The sequence below is a fragment of the Uloborus diversus genome, chromosome 4, assembly GCF_026930045.1.
Source record: "Uloborus diversus isolate 005 chromosome 4, Udiv.v.3.1, whole genome shotgun sequence".
Classification (NCBI taxonomy): domain Eukaryota; kingdom Metazoa; phylum Arthropoda; class Arachnida; order Araneae; family Uloboridae; genus Uloborus; species Uloborus diversus.
In genome coordinates, this window is record NC_072734.1 from 28,392,951 (window position 1) to 28,410,887 (window position 17,937).

The 17,937-nt window shown below is 31.1% G+C and overlaps 1 protein-coding gene across 1 annotated transcript in view; it reads right to left on the minus strand.

Annotated features, from left to right (window-relative positions):
* Positions 1–17,937, minus strand: part of LOC129220127 (clathrin heavy chain 1-like) — a 94,344-nt gene that overhangs the window by 36,917 nt on the left and 39,490 nt on the right. The window contains 12 exon segments of the mRNA XM_054854471.1: positions 858–1,238; positions 2,264–2,529; positions 2,608–2,826; positions 3,387–3,457; positions 4,197–4,377; positions 5,153–5,224; positions 7,702–7,794; positions 9,168–9,305; positions 9,384–9,566; positions 9,685–9,777; positions 10,829–11,029; positions 11,120–11,317. Of these exon segments, the coding sequence (XP_054710446.1) occupies positions 858–1,238; positions 2,264–2,529; positions 2,608–2,826; positions 3,387–3,457; positions 4,197–4,377; positions 5,153–5,224; positions 7,702–7,794; positions 9,168–9,305; positions 9,384–9,566; positions 9,685–9,777; positions 10,829–11,029; positions 11,120–11,317 (2,096 nt within the window).

Below are 17,937 nucleotides of genomic sequence, written 5' to 3' on the forward strand. Positions count from 1 at the left end.
AAAGTTTTAAAACCTCTATTTCTAATCTGTTTTTAGTTTTGGTTCAAGAATTATGTACAATTTATTTTAATTATCAAATTAAGAGCAATGAAAAACTTAATATTCTGATATAAATCTCTGTAGCATTATGAACTAAATTACGTTTTTTAGCACTTGAAATCCGGTCAATTTTCTCCGAGTTTTTGCCATTTTAAGACACTGTTCTGAGAAAATACCAGACCAACTCTTCAGCTTTATAATATTAGTATAGAAATTAATTTTCCCATTTTCATAACATTTTTATTGTTGCTGCACTCCTATTAGTCATAGTGTAATGTTATATAGCCTGTAGACTTCCTCAATCAATGGACTATTCAACACAAAAAGAATTTAATTCGAACCAGTAGTTCTTTATATGAGCGCGTTCAAACTGTTCAGCTTTTAATTAAATAATTAATAAGAAAAATAAGACTGATGTGTATACATATTTTTTTTACAAATCATTTTTGGCATTTTTTAGGATGTTCTCTAAAATGTACTTTCCAGATTTGCCTCATGGCCGACTCGAACCTACACTCATTGGATCACGAAGTCTGTGTTTTCAGGTCAAGCCACCGTGGCTTCGCATGTTTTGCTTTCCAAGCACTTTATATTATAATATAAATTTTCCTGTTTTCATAATATTTTTTATTGCTGCTCCACTCCTATTAGTCTTTGTGTGATGTTATATAGCCTATAGCCTTCCTCAAATGGACTATTCAACACAAAAAGAGTTTTTCAATTCGAACCAGTAGTTTCCGAGATTAATGCGTTCAAACAAACAAACTCTACTGCTTTATATTATTAGTATAGAAGATAGGAATTTTACCGAAACATACCTGTGATCACTAAAGACAGAATTTTCTAGCACAATTTTTTCAAGTAATTCTATTAGTTCATTTGGCAAATCAGCAGTCATGAAAGCTTTCACTGTGACCGAGATATCTTCTGGATCCTGAGTCTCAGATAAAGCAGTTTGAACTACTTGATCTATGAGTGGTCTTCGATATTGATTGTTTTCATTCAGAACTTCAGTCCACAATTCTTGATCTCTTCTTTTCACGAGGTAACGAGCTTCACTCTTAAAGAGAGAGTTTTCATTGCACACTTTAATAAGTTCTCTGTCACACTGTCCACGTTCATAGGCTATGCATGCAAGATGAGGATCCCTTTTTTCACAGTATTTTCCAACGACCCTGCTATCATAGTACTGATTCTCCCTAAAATTTATAAGAAATATTTATAAAAAAGAATTTGAAAATTTTAAATTCAAAATTTGCATGAAACCTTAAGATGAAGGATTAGTTGTACAAGTAAATTTTTAAGCATTTTAAAGAATTAACGGCATTTAGCTTGCAAACCCAATGCAAATAAGACAAAGGAAAAGGAAGTTCTAAATTTTTTTTATGGTTGTAATTATTGCAAGAAATTTTAATGCCTTAAGTTTCCTCTCTGAAGTTATATCACTGGAATACATTTTTTGCGCTATTAGGAATTAAGTATGCATTCTTTGAAAGTGCTATGCATTTGAAAGTACATGCAGAATTTTTAATGTATTTTATCTTCAGAATCAAAGTGATAATGAAACAATAAAGAAAATAGAACAAATATTTGATAAATAAAGAATATGCTTCCAAATCAGGAGAACTTTTACTCTGATTAATTTAATTATACTGCTAGTTGGAAATCTTGTTTGATAAGTAAAAACAAAACTAAAGTTCAAAAAAAAATTTTTGGTATAACAATTTTTGGAATAATCTACTAAAAATAAAAGACTAACATTCTTCTACAAAAGAAACATTCAGGTTAAAAGCCTTGTGGTTGCTTTTTGATCTGAAAATTATATGCTTAAAGCTCATCTTTGTAGATAACAGAAGTCTATGAAAGTTCGTGTGTTATTGATAATTGAACAATTTAGCAGTCAAAATGATTAATTCCAAAAACGGATGCAAAGAAAACTAATGAAGGTTTGGTACACTGAAATAATTAGCCACTCCCATTACATTTTCTGTCATTACATTGTTAGAAATACTTATGGAGTTTTATTTATTTATTTTTTTTTTGAAAAAAATTATTGGAGTTAATTTCTCTTTATGATTGGATCATTTACTAGTTGAAACTTATGCTCTTGATTGAAGTTTCTTCCCTCAACTCGGGATTCCATTATTTCTCATAGCAGTTCTTGTAATAGAAAATTTACTATTGCATACCGGGAATAGATACACACTAAATAAGATATACTTACTTTAAGAATCTCTCAGGATTATTATTGGAGTCTATATAAATTTTAGCAAGAGCATTATGAGTGGCAGGTTCAATACAACCTTCATGAACCCTCGTCTCTAACCATGGCAATAGCAACTTCAATCTGTTTCTTTTTTCCACTTCCTCAACAAGCTCATCAGTTGAAAACTGACCACGTACGACCATAATCAAAGATTTTATTACATCTTCTGAACAGTCAACATCTAACAAACCTCCAATCACAACAGGCAATCTTGATGGATTCACCTAAGACATAAACCAACCTGATATATAACAAGATTTAAATTCTAAAAAAAATTATTTAGTACATGCAACTATATTTACCTTCTGAACATAAATTTCAATGTACTTCTGCAAATTATTTCTATACAAATACAGTACTAGATCGTGTACAAAGTCGAATCTGTCACACACAATTATCAATGGAAGCTGATCCGTCAGCTTTGCTTCTTTGAGGAAATTTTTGACTCTTTCAGGGTTGTAACAATTGCTTTCTCTGCAGATACGCTCAACTTCTTTAATTTGACCAGTTTTGCATGCAGACTGAAATGAGAAAGTTTAAATTCGTTAAAAACATTTTCACATGCAAAAGTTAGCAACACTCACTCTTCAATCTGAACAAGGTGAAAGATTCAAAAAGACAAAATTAAAATAATAAAAAGATTTACAAGAATTTAACCTTTTGCACTCTTTTCCCTCTCCCAAATTTGTTACCAACAGCTTCTAATATCTTAACTTGTTTGCTTGAGTTAACTGGATACAGTTGAAATGTAAAGACATTGCATTGTCAATATGCAAGTGATATATATTAGTATGGACTTGAAAAATTTAAGTAAAAGGATTGTCACATTTTTAATAGAAAATGTTTTGAAAAGTTTTAAGCTAATCATCTAAATAACCTGACATCAAAAATTATTTTGAATAAGGATAAAAAATTTTCATCTTTAAGTCTTATATAAGTAGAAAAACAATTATCACTCTTTATTGTTTCTTATTCATTCATCTGAGTAACACACTAGGAGACTTCAAAACTTGAGAAACACTGAGCAAGATTACATATACTATTTGAGGACTCTATACATTTAAATTAAAATCATACTAACCTGTATGTATTTAAAATGAACTTCAGGATCTTGACTAAAGTTTACAATGGAACCAAGAAAATAAAAAAGGCCTAAATAAATAAAGTTTTAATATTTTTAAAATTGCAATGACAAAGTTCCTACAAGCATTTAACAATGGCATATTAACAAACAATATTAAAGATAACTTTTAAATACAATAAAATTTGACTCTGCCCTGAAAAGTATATTGTAAAACTCTGTAAAATTATGTTAGCAAAATGTTGAATTATTCAATACTCGAACTAGAAAAATTCACACAGTTAATCATAAATCTCAAAACACCAATGTATTTATTTTCAAAAATAACAAAAACTTATGCTGAACTAATTTTAAAACTCCATATTGTAAACAGTATCAGCAGTTGCAAAATATTACCAATGTTTCTGAATCAGAATGATAAAAGGAGATTCTACTCTAGGTCACGCTCTAGGTTTTTACATGAAGCTTTATTGCACTGCGTTACATAAACAATGTAGTATTGGATTGCGAATATACGAAGTTTTAGATATTTTCATAAAGTCACGCATATTAAAAATTAAATCAATTCTAATTGGTCATGGATACCAGCACCAGTTCTTAATGTTGCTGTTGCTTAATTTAAATATCTTTGCACAAGTGCTGCAATATAAATCAAACTTGCATATCTCAAATTCGATCATTGACATAAAGTTTCAGCTCTTGCTCAAACTTTTCTGGTTGGAGGTATTTTTGTGCATTAGAGTTTACATTATTACTAAAAATATTAAAAATTGTCCGGATTAAGATTTCAAACAATCGGAAAGATTTTACCTTCATAACTTTTAAAAGATTCAAACAAGTCTATTAAGGCAGTTGTTGTAAGTTGCTCATGATATTTTGTTGCGACTTGAACACATATTTGCAGGTTCTGACGAATGTTATGGCTAAGCATAGCTTTCAGGCATTCAATTGAATCTTCTACAGACAGTGAACCAAAATAATTTACTAGCCACTGTAATGAAATAAAAAAATTACGTACATTTAATCACAATTCCAACATTATCTTTAAAGTTAAGGCGATAATAGAAGCTATTAATTTCCTTAAGATGTTTAAAAAATAAAATGGATTTCAAATGATGGACATTACATATTAGATTTCATACCCCATATAGCAATGGGTATCTTTTTTCAATTTGCTTAAGTTTGCATTACTGCTAAACAGGGTTCCCACTAGAGGAAAAAATATGGGTGAGAAAATCTCGCTTTTTGTGGAAATTAGAGAGCTTTTTTTTAAAAAAATCCTATTCAATTAAACAGACGTGACAAAACTGCAAGAAAATGTTGCATTGAAATATTTTTTGAATGCGCAATTCTCATGGTCTCACGCTCTATTGGGAACATTGCTGCAAAAATTTGCCAGGCTTGGGAATTGTCAGTGATGAAGAAATTCTAAATACACAACCATATGAATTGTGTCCTCACATGGACTTAGGGGGATCATTTGCAAGTACATGAAAGAATATATTAAATAAAGTATACAGTATTTGCTATTAATATGTCAGTTCATAAAACTATCAGACATTTTCAAAATTACATAAAACAGATAAAACTTTGCGTACCTCGAGGAAATAGATTTGTGAAACAACATTAAAAAGTTACAGTTTAAAATAAATTAGTGAATTTTTTTTGGAAGAAATCAATTTAAAAATAAAACTTAAAACAATAAAAAATATTTGGTTATCAAAGTTGAAAAACTCTATAAAGACAGATTACAATGAAATAAATACCTCTGAATTTAATAAATGGGTGTGAACAATAGCTCTTTTGATGTCATATAGATCAGTATAATGCTCTAGTGCCTAAAGAGGAAAAAGTACATTAAACACATTTAGATAACATATTTATTGCTGCATAAAATATATTCATTAAAAAAGCCAAGAGCTATAAAGGCAAATTTCACATAAGAAGCATTGCCACCTCAGACATTAACTTTCAACCAGAGACAACAGCCAAAAGAAACTGTCAGATATTTTACATTAATTGAGAAAAATGATTCTGAAATAAATTAAACAGAATTTGAAGTATCATAAAATAATTATTTGCTAATTATATTATACATATTAATAGAAATATTCAATGAAAACTAGGGGGTGCCCTCCATGAGGGATGCCTCCCACCCCTCCTTTAAATGCTATCAAGTACCTTCTACAGAATGAGATCCTCACAAAAGGGAAAGAGACCTCTTAAAACATCACTCCTCTAAATATCATAACTTGCTAATTCCCCTAACTGTGCCATCCATTCTGTATAAGAGATATGCTTTACAAACCTGTGGTTTGTTTAAAAGGCAAGTTTTTTTTTAGAAACAATGATTTCTGATAAATAATTTTATTTACTTTTACAATTCTACAGGTTTTGGGATATACCACCAGTTTTCAGATAAAAGAACACATCCAAATGAATCCAAGATGCTATTTTCTGAAACCTGTAACATCCCTTGAAATTGTTCTGAATGATAACTATAATTATGCACACTTCCACTGCATCTAACTGAAAGATATAATGTATTAATGACAAAAAAAGCGATTCTGCACTATACCTTTCAATTTGCAGAATCTTCAGACAAAACATGCTAAATAGGGACTTTTTCGGAAACCAATTCTTCATCTTGGTTTCATATTCAAAGACTACTTAAAGATAAAAAAAAAAAAAATTCTCGTTGAATCAACAAAGTTTGTCCGATTATGAATAATTGGCTAAGCTGAATCCCTAATTTGAAGGTTTAGAAATTTTTATGCTTCTTCTTAATCTTCCGACTGCTTTGAAAATAAATTGTTTTATGAACATTACAATTCGGTTTTCTTTCCGTTTACTCTCCCAATCAAATGAAAGACAGACTGAAAATTTATAAATTTCAATAACAGATATACATAATCATTTTAGCTTTTTACTCAGCATGCTTTAATTGAAAAACTGAACTTTTACCTACAAGTTTCTATACTTGGATAGTAAATAAAATACTATTAAACTTCAGTGATATTTGCAGTAAAGATAAGTACATGCCAACATTGGGCAGGTGGCAGTCTGCAGAGTTGGCAAGAGTTCAATTTAATATTTTTACATTAAAAAAAACACATTAAGATACAAAAGCATACTACAGAGAAGAATCTCCTGGTAGATGAAAGACATACATTATCAGATTGTATAATTAAGATTCTAGAAACAAACTACAATCAACAATAGCCGATTTTAATGCCATCATTAGTTATTAATCAGTTATTTATTGCACTAGTTGAAAAAAAAAAGTTTGAAACTAAAATCATTCATTGTATTCAGAGGTGGCGAGTGAGGATTATAAGTACAGGGGCAAGAAATTTTTGGAAGCTGAAGACTACTTTTGGTTATTTATTTGAGTTTGGAGAAAGTATGGATTTTTTTTTTTTCTGAATGATATAATTAGTGAGTGATTTAAGGGGGGGAGGATTCGGATACTTTTCCCCGAAAAAATTTCGAAGCTGAAGTATCAAAAGAAATGTCTTCGGTGATGTAAAGATAATCTCCTGTAAATAATCTCGCAACTGGTTTCTTAAAAAAGAAATTTTGGAACAAACTCAGGACAAGGTGTTCAGGGGTTTTCCCTCCCAAATTTTGCAGAGTTAAATCTTTTTAAAAATGCTATTTTGGAATATCTTTGAATGACTTCATGAGGAAGGAATGAGTTTGGAGATTCCCTCATTTATTTTGTGGAACTGATAAAGCCCTAAAACATCGATTTTAGACTTCCTTTGGCGACTTCAAAGGAAAAGGTGGAGGACTACTTTAGAATCGGTTTATTAATTCGAGGTTTAAACACTCATTTTTACTTATTTTTACTGATGTTAGGGAGAAGCGGGTTTGCTTCCTAGAAAAAATTCCAAAGTTAGATTCTTATAACACAAATTAGGCCCTCTTTGAAGATACAAGAAGGAGGCAGTGTGTTTACAAGGGTTCTCCTGCAGAAATTTTTTGAAACCAAAGTCTAAAAAATGCAGTTTTAAGCTATTGTTGGATGATCTCTCCAGAACTTTTTCAAATTATAATTTTTAAAAATGTTCAGGCGATCTACAATGATAAAAAAAGTGCGGGGGCGGTGGCCCCCCTTGCACCCCTTCCCCCAAATTGCCACCACTGATTATATCATTTAGAAATAAAATCCATACTTTCTCCAAACTCAAATAAGAAGTGATTCTTCATGAGCTCACTTATGAACATTTCCAAAAATGACTCAGCACCAATCCCACACAAAATCTACCAAATTATCAGCTAAAATTGAGTTAATTTAAATAAAATATCTTACCCTTTGCAATAGCCCAGCTTTTTCGCATAGTTGAGCAACATGTGCCCGATCATAGTGCGTGAACATTTGATTTCCCAATATTGCATCAGCAACCTGGAAAACAAATATGAAAACATATAGAAATTGAAACTTAATACAAAATATTACAGATCTCAGAAAGAACGATTTGCAGAATTAAGAATTAAAAAATGCAAAATAATAGCAAATGTTTAATTCAAGAATGTCTGACCACTTTCCATTTCTAACAAAATCTGTTGATTAAAAGAGATGATCAGTCACCATAGCCTTTCTTTTATCTTTTATTTGAACAAGTGTTTAGTGAAATGAATGAAAAAAAAAATTAATTTGAATTTTGCCCTCTTGAATTCAAATTATGTTTTTCGCAATCACGAGTGTGTGTTTATGTGCGTGTGTGGGGGGGGGGGAATATGTGCGTTTGTGTGTAGATGTGTATGTGTGTGTAGGCATGTGTGTTTATGTTTGTGGGCAGGTATGAGTGTGTGGATAGTTGTATGAGTGTTTGTGCGTGGGGGGGGGATGTGTATGTGTGTGTAGGCATATGTGTTTGTGTCCAGGCATGAGTGTGGGTAGTTGTGTCTAGGTGTATGTATGCGTGTGTGTATGTGATGGTATGTTCGTGTTTGTGTGTATGTGCGTGCATGTATGTGTGTAAGTGTAGGATATTGACGCAACCTGGAGACTGTTTTCGCTAGAGGAGCAGCATCGTGAGGTGGCCGATCGACGGTGGTGCTGCAGAGGGTGCTGGCGGGAAAATAAAATCATAGGAACGCCAAAAACAGTCAAATGAAAGCAATCAATGCTGCTCAAAAAACAAAAGCAATTATTTTTAATACTTCTTATAGGAATGAAATGTTGGAGACGTAGGGGGAATTAAGCCATTTAAATTCATTGGGATATACTCCAGAATGTTTCAATTTAACTTTTTTCTCAATGATTTTTTCTAAATTTTTTTTTCTAATTTAATTTTAGTTCAGGAAAAAAGGTATTTATGTAAGTTATAAAGGCATGCATGTATATATCAAGGTATGCATATTAACACCAGACATACTTTCAACATAAAGCTTATTTTTATGTTTGCAGGGCTGTCTTCTTTAACTGCACGTAATCAGAAGGACTTAATGTTCTGAATTATAGTACCAGAATAACTACATTGTAAGTCCTTTGAAAAAAAAATAGGTATTGACTAATATTTAACACAGCAAAACATCAATTAAGTTTTTTAAATGCTAGGTATTTTTTTATAGGTCTGCCTTCCCATTATTTCTCACTACTCTTGCAATTAAGTATTCAAGTATCTAGCATCAGTTGCACTACCAAACATTTAGAGTTATTTTGAAGTTATAATACTAGAATAAGAAATAGACTTAATACTCCCTCAAAAACAGTTCAAGTGTAAGTTCTTAAAAATAGAATTATCAATTTAAAAAAAACTATGAAAAACTAACCTGGGGAGCAGTTACAAGATTCATCTCTAAGAGTCGAGTTTGTAAATTTCCTTCTGACGGTCTGTTATTCTTTAACGCATCTAATAAGAATGCAGTGCACTGTTGAACTAGATTTTGCTCCATAAAGATATCAACAATCTGAAAACAGGATATTAACATTATTTATAATAATATTATTCAAAATATTTTAGTTCCTTAAAATTTTTACATACATACTTGGTTAATATCAGCAAGTGGTTCATCATCTTGTACTAACATTTGTGAAAATGATGCTCCCTGGTCTGGATTTATTCTCATAACTTGCCTCAGTAAACCAACATAATCTGGAGTAAATCCAACTTTTTTAGCGTATAGAACAATTTTTTGAAATTGTCCAGTTTCTGCAAAACACTGAATAACCTACAATAGACCAAGAATATTAATTTGCATTTTAAAACATCTTAGGTTTGCTATGTTAATTATATATGTTCAAAATATGCACACTAGAAACTTAAGATTGAATAAACATAGAAATTACCTTATTTGGCACATTTGCACGAAGGTACACTGATAAAGCTAACGTTGGATCTACTTGCTTTACTAAATCACCAAGTTCTTCACTGCATTCCAACTATTAAAAAAGCATGTTTTTATCACAATGTTAATATTTCATTGAATTCCAATCATGCACTAACAGCAAAATATGTTTTCATTTGAAACACTGCCCTAATAATGCGCAAACATTGCCTTCCAGAATAGCAGGTAGGATTTCACTTTAAAAGCCTCATAAGCCAAAGAAACAAACTAATGTGCAAGAATACTTTGAATACAAAGAAATTCAAGATAAAAATATAAAAAGCAAGGAAAATAATGCTTTTCAAATCACTACTCTTGCACTATTTTTTAGAATACATACCATGAAAGTGACAATTAACTCTTATGCGAGTGAAAAAATGCATTACTATATCTCAAATCAGAAAGCCTTGCTTTTCAAATAAATCCTGTTTACTATTCCTTTGCCTACATTTCCCACCTCTAATGTTACATTTTACAGACAACTTAAAAAGTCCACTCACCAATCTTTAGTATCTTTTCTTAATTTAATGCTCACAGTTACCAGACCATGAAACCCATTGGAATTGGAGTAAAAACCCTAAGAATTTTGCTTAACATTTCTCAGTTTCTAATCAATGAGGTTTGTGTCTGTTCCAAAACTAAATAAGAAGTAAATCAGGTAAGCTACCTGGATTAACCAAACCTTGGATTAGTGAGACTCCATTGTATACATTGATCTAGTCCGAAATTTAAATTTTCTATTTAAACACGCAATTATACTTTGAGAAAAATAAAGAAAAGAAAGAAAATAGTTTCGGTACCCAATTTCAATGCTAGATCCTTTTTTATAATATAAAAAAGATAAATTATAAAAAAAAGATTTAAATAGTTATCAACTCAAATAGAAACTACGCAAATATTAGTTTTGCATAATATTTCATTATAATCATATTCAATATCATATTCTTTGCCTCAGGATTCTTCAAGGTTATTTTCCAGGTGTGTCGACGCCATGCTTAGATACGTTATAAACCTCTTAAACACATAATCTCACGGTAAGAAATTAATTTCTTGAATCTTACATGAAATGTCTTACAAGTATTTTTTTAAAAAAATGTCTTTCTTACCTTATCATCTTTCAGCCATTTCTCTAAAAGTTGTTTTCTACCTTGTTGTAAAACAGGACGACACAACTCTAAGGATTCAAATTTATTCAATTGACCTTGATCCAAGAGAATACCAAAATACTGTAACAAAGGAGCTGTTTGACCAGCTTGCGTAGGAACTTGTTGAAATCTCTGTATTGTTTGTGGTGTCCTTAAAATTCCCTTTAAAGAAAAAAAAAAAAAAAAAAACTCAATGAAGAACAATAACAAAAAAGGTGTACAAAATTAACCTACCAAACAAAGTTAACCTACCTTTGGGGCATTTGCTGCAACTTTAGCTGCCTCAGCATACTGTCCATTTGTAAACAGAGTATTGAATTTCCTAACAAACAAATCCTCAGCTCCAGATAAATTATTTCTTACAGCCATCCTCAAGGCAAGATCGGGATTTTGCAACACATTATTTATGTAAGGAATGAAATTTTCTTCTTCAACACTGACTGAAAGAACCTAATAAAACAAGAAAAAAAGAGTTAAAACAAATAAAGTATGAGTGCTTGTGATGTTCAGAGGATCTACAGGGGCCTGAGTGATGATTACAGAAATTTTAGGACAATTTTCATAAAATTTTAGGACAACAAAAATAAACTTAAATGTATTTTATAAGCTTGATTTTCGTAGCGGATGATAAAACTTTTTAAATTCTATCTTGAATATGTGCCTTGATCACAATTGCATTATCTGCTATCAATTGCAATTCTATCTTGAATAAAATGTATTCAATCTTTTATTCTCCAACACAGTGACACATTATGAAATAGAAGTATATCACATACCAGTAGGATAAATATATGTCCAATTGCTTTTTGACTTGCCTTGTTGTTTCATTGAAGTGAATTGCAAAGAATGATGAAAAAATATCCTTAATAAGGAGAGATTTAAAATAAAGTGCAAGTCCAAAATTTACTATGTACATAACTTTTATCAGATAATTTGCTATTTCAGAATCAAAAATGTCCTTGTAAATTACAGATAAACCATTTAAAGATGAAAATGAATGATTTTTTTAAGGGAAACTAAAACTAAGAAAATCTCCACTTTCAAAATTTTATCTTGAAGTGAATTTGGAGCAAAAGCTTTGGATTGCTTCATCATAATAAATTCGTTTTCAGTAGGAGTTTCACAAGGAATTCAAAATACAGCTTGATTTTTCAAGCTACTTGTCAACCCCTTATGTCTCGCCGCATTAGCATTAGACAATGTGAAAATCCTTGATTATCAATACTGGAAACATAATGTACAACCAGTAATTTCTTTTTCTGCATCGCACCATGCGCTGATCTTGCATCCATTTCTGTCTGCTTTTTCCAACAAGGAAGAGAATTTCGTTTTCCGTGGCATTTCAATAAAACAAATTAATATTTACATTTTTTAAGCAAAATGTTAGTGACTAATTTTAAAAATTACATGTGCAAGAAATAATCCAACTTCACAGAACAGCAAAGCACACTGCACAAACCACACACAAGATAAGCTCTATGAAAATAAATATTATCTCCACCCTGGTGTCAAATCATTTAAATTTTGCTCTAAATAAATTTTTTGAACCAACTGTTTACATTTGGGTTCTAACTCAACACATTGTATTTATTTCATTTCAATTAGCTATGATACCCCCTCCCGCAACTCTTCTCTCTGCGACGGAACTGCAATCCGAGAGGAGGGAATATTCCCCCCTCCCTTCCCTGGTTCGCATATTTTTTATTTCTTTTCAAAGGGGAAAAACATCAAAAATATCAGACAGGGTTCATACTCTATTCTGATGAAAAAATTTCATGATTTTTCCAAGACTTTTTCATGACTTCATAAAAAGTTTCATGACCTTGTTACACAAAGAGAATAGTACTATTTAATATCAAAGTTGCCAATTTTTGGAAATGTGAATAAGCAAAACTTCTACGTGAGTGCAACTACCGCATTGAAACACTTCTTTGTGGTTGAAAAAACATTAGTACACACTGAAAAAACTAATTTCGTCTTTTTTGTCTTCTTTACATAAATTTAAGTGAAGTAAAAATACAGTAAGTGCAATATAATGATTATTAAATGTCTAATATTTTCTTTAAAAAAGGGTAGAATGATAAAGAATGGGACAAAGGTTGAGCGAGTCATTCCTAAGTATCAATAAATTTGCTTTAAAAGTTGCCTTTTAGTGTCAATAATGCATCTTATCCATGTAACATGACAGTATTTTGGTTCTTTAAAGTATATTCATGTTCTTTAGTATATTCATGTTTCTAATACAGATATTTATAAAAAATCATTCAGTAGCAAATAAATCTTGACTCAAATGTACTTGTTTACTAATTTACACATTTTCAAATGCACATACAGTCTGAGTAAAAACTTTAAGTCCAGTGCACTGTTTTGAGAAATTGAACACACCTTAATCTTAGGATCAAAAAGTCATATGAGTGATCATTATTAACCTTAAATACAAGTAAAAAAGACAAAAAAAATTAATTGTAAGAATTTCATCATCAGAAAATATTACAGATCAATATTTGAACTTGAGTAAAATCTTTAAGGCCAACATAGAAAAAAGCATATGGACAAAAATTCAAATATTTATAAGCTTGTGTGGGAACCACATTCCTTCAAATATTCTTGTTTTCATGAATAAAACTAGTTTTTGACAAAATTCGGGATGTATTTTTTACCAATAATCTTCGATAGTAGATTTCAGCTCTATTGATGAAATAAAATGACTCTTCTTGCTAAGTCACCCAATAAGTTCCCTATTGGGTTGAGATCTGGAGACTTAGTTGGTATTTCAAAGTTTCAACATTGTTTACTTGTAGCCCATTTTTTGCACTGTTACTCAAACGGATAGATGCATTGTTTTGCTGATATTTTCAATTTTCTCCAGCAATAAATTCAGCATTTAGAAAGCTGACTTTGGAGGACATTTTGATATGCTTGTGAGTTCATTTTACCTGAAACAAACGCAACTGAACACACACTATTGTAAGCAAAGCACTCAAGTTCTGACAGAGCATCCATTTAATTGGCGTTTGTAGAATATCTTTTTCCTTTCGTAAATCATGCCAATAGTACTTCCATCCGTTTTGTCCATCCAAACTCCACTTCTTTCCGTTAGTTTAAATTATTTGTATCCATTGGTTATCCCGTCATGATTTCCTAGCTAAAGTTGAAACGCTCTATATTGTGCATTTTCAATAACTGAAGTTTACGCAATTTTGCAGCATTAATAAAACTTCCACACCTTCTAATTGTGTTATATATTGTTTTTGACAAACATTTAAACCTATCTCCTGAATAAGTTTCCTAGTTGAGTACTTTTCAGGTAATGTAAGTTTCCAAACTCTTCTTCCATGACACGAGGACAAAGCTTAAAGTTTTCCCGTTTTTTTTTTACCCTAATGGTGTTTAAATCAAACAAAAATGTTGACGTCAGTCCTTGACCTTTTTGTTTTTTCGCAATACTAAGCCTACTTATCCTTGTTTAAGAAAAAGTTTCAATCTTCCCTCTTTCTTGAACAGTTAAACTTTTTACCTTACGATATCATCACCAGTAGGACAAAAAATTTGAAGAAATTAATCACAAAACTGCAAGTTGAAGGGTTTCCACAATCTTGTTAACTGAGGTGACATTTATTCCAGTATAAATACTTGCAGTTTTTTAAAAATACTAGTGGCCTTAAAGTTTTTATTCAAGATGAAACACTTAACTTTGAATAAACCACTGCTTTTCTGGTTTATTGCATGCTTTACAAATCCTGTCTGTTGCGTTATTTCTTACCAATGAACATTAATAATACAATATTAAAATCCCTTTAGCTTCTTTTTCCTTTTTTTCAAAGAAAATTATACTAACCTTAAAGTTTTTACTCAGGCTGTAAATTAATAGGTTTAGAAATTCCAGAACAGTGTTTGATTCCCCTGAAATTGAACCTAACAGTGGGCTACATGGATCAATTTCGCCGGCAGTATATTGGGCACTATTGTTTTAGAATATTAGAATTCCTCTACTTCTATTGCCTCATTAAAGATCTTTATTTCCTAAAACCTTTAACAAACCAAGAAAACTCAGGTTTGCCCACCTAGGGGACACACACAGAGAACATAACCCTTTGGGAATATTCTGTAATCGAAAAAGTAGGTGCATAATTTGACGCCTCAAGAGTTGCCTCTACAAAATTCAAATTTTCCAACAACTAACCGTTTTTGTGTAATCAAAGATACATACATACTCATGCACACACATCGGTAAATACATCATAAAACTTGACGAAATGGGTTCAGAAAAAATCAAATGCACATTTTGCTTGCTTTGCACACATAAATAAGTACGAATATTGAGAAAAACTAGTCAAAATTTGTTTAGATGCAATTAAATGGGAAATTTATGTTGAAATTTGAGCAATGCATTTTTAGTTTAGATAATAGTTCCTTTTCTTTACGCAAGGAAGTAAAAGTTGCTGCTCCATGTCGTCAGATTTAGTGTACTTTCATCTTGAAGAACTTCCAGATAATCAGAGTTTTCATTAATCCGAGACGAGGTCAGCCCCAATTATCTCGGATTTTTGAGACTATTGTATTTCAATACTATCTTCAAATGCATAAACATTTGCTTGCTCCTTTCAACACATCACATCTCAAGAAACGTTATTTTTCAGGAGAGTGATTTTAAAGTTTAAAAGTAAGATATCATGAAGTAAAACACTATTTCAAGTCAATGGTTGAACTATTTCTTACGCATAAGGTATTTTTCATGAAAATCTGATGTTTCCTGTTTCATGAAGAAGAAAGGTAAAAAGCGCAAGTTTTAAAAAGTTGCAGTTTATTTACAATATTCTTGCACTAAATTTCAAAGATACTATTTGAAATATCTCTAAGTATGTTATTATTGTGAAAAACTGTTCTCCTTACAATACAGACATAAATGCAAATAGTGCGTTCTTTATTAACACTAGAAAGACGGAAGCGGTCATTTTGACTGCAAACTATTTTCAAATGCTCATATTTGCTGTGTTTCATTTTCAAACTTTTTCCTTCATTGACTTTTCCTAACTATTTATTAAGATTTTACAACAGTAATTTTTTTTTCTTTAGGATTATTGTTATAGTTGCTATAAATGTTTATACCTAAAAAGACTGACTACGGTCATTTTGACCGCTAAGTGAACCTTTTTTTATGCATCCGTTTTCTTTTTTCTCTTATCAGTTGTGTGTACTATGGACTATTGTTAGTTGTCAGGGTGAGTAATGTTCTTTTGAGCCTGAGTAGTACCTGCTGGTCAGGTTTAATTCTTTGCACTGTTAGGAAAATGCAAAACACCTGCTGGATGCATGGTTTCAGTTTTCTGTTATCTGCACAGGGAGCAAAGTTGAGAAAGGTAAATTTTAAAAGCATGTGACTGGACACGTGAAATTAGTTTGGGTCTAAAAAGTAGTAAATATAAACAGGTAAATTCCAAAAATGTAGGCTATAATTGTACACCAAAACATGTGCTTGAAGCATTGACGTTTATTTTCTTCGATGATAATGAAGTGCTTGGTCACATAATTATCTTCATGATGTTGAGAAGAACCAAGCCAAACTTATAGGAACATTAATTCCTAAAGCTGTTGCAGATTTATCTAAAACAGATTATGATTCGAATGAACAGTGACTTATCTGAAGAGAAATATATTCCTAGCGATGAGAATAGTTTGCTCTCATGAGATTATTGCGAATATTTTTCGGAGCCTAGATTTGCAGGAAAGAATTGTTCTTCTGAGTTAGAATCAGAAGAAACCTCGCTAATAAATCTGATGCTCAAAATATAAAAAAAAAAGGGGAAAAGGGTCCAATGCCGAAAAAAAAGGGGAAAATTTAAAAAACAGAACTCCTATTTCTCCAAGTCAGCTCCACTGATCAATTTTGCTGCATATAAATAGGTATCTACCTGAGGAAAAGGATTAAAATAGTGTGAAATTAAACTATGCAGAAATAAATCTACGAGCATTTGTTCTGATTGCCAAAAAAAAACTTTTAATGGCTAATATACAGGTGACGGACGTGATAGCATAAGTATTTCGAAATACTGTAAAAGATAGTAATGTACGGTATCTTGCGATATTTAGATATTTTTTAAACCAAACACATGCATGGTTGATTATAGTACTAGTTAGTTATTACATGCTAAGAAAATTTCCTTTTTTGTACAAATTTGCTCTTTCTCAATGCCAATTGTGTAAATCATGTGTATTTCACTTCATCGAACATAAAATTAAAAAAAGCTATCTGAGACTTAATTGCAGACTATGTTACGATTAAATCGTTAAATTAAATTCCGACATGTTTAAACAAATCTTTTCTATGGTTAAAAATCCCGAAAGGAGAAATTTCCAATCTTTTAAGTATGGCGGTCAAAGTGACCGCTGCTAGTCTTTCTAGGTACAGTAAAACCTGTAAAGTTGACCACCTTTGTAAGTTGACCACCCGTCTATGTTGACCGCTTTTGTCAGGAACGGAATTAGTCCTATCTTATATAATGAAAGAAAACCTCTGTAACTTGACCACCTCTCTATCTTGACCACCTGTCTATCTTGACCACTAATGAACCCCAAATTTGGTTTGGAGTATTGTAAAAAACCCTTTGTAAGTTGACCACTTGGTTTATTTTTAAAAATTTTATTCAACAAATTATTATTTTTATTATTTTTTTTATAGCTTCCCAAGAATATTTTTGAGGCCAGACCAGCATTTTACCAACTAATGAAACAGCAGCATAACTAAACCTCCTTTTGAGTTTAACCACATGGGAAAACTACTAAGAACCCTTTTATTCTCCAAACTTGTTTTTCTTATGTTGTTAAGCGAAAAAAATTTTATTTTTTGATTAACTATAATTTTTTAGGAACTATTAATATAAAATGATTAACTTTTCATGAACAATAAGACTTTTTTTTTGATCAATTTACTGAAATTTTAAATTTTCATAACATACTATACATCATTCTGGGAAAATAATCTCTAAAAATATTCGAATAACATTTTATATTATTGATTCAAAGTAATGCTAAACAATGAAAGTGAGTTGAACAGAAAGAGTAAGTGTCAA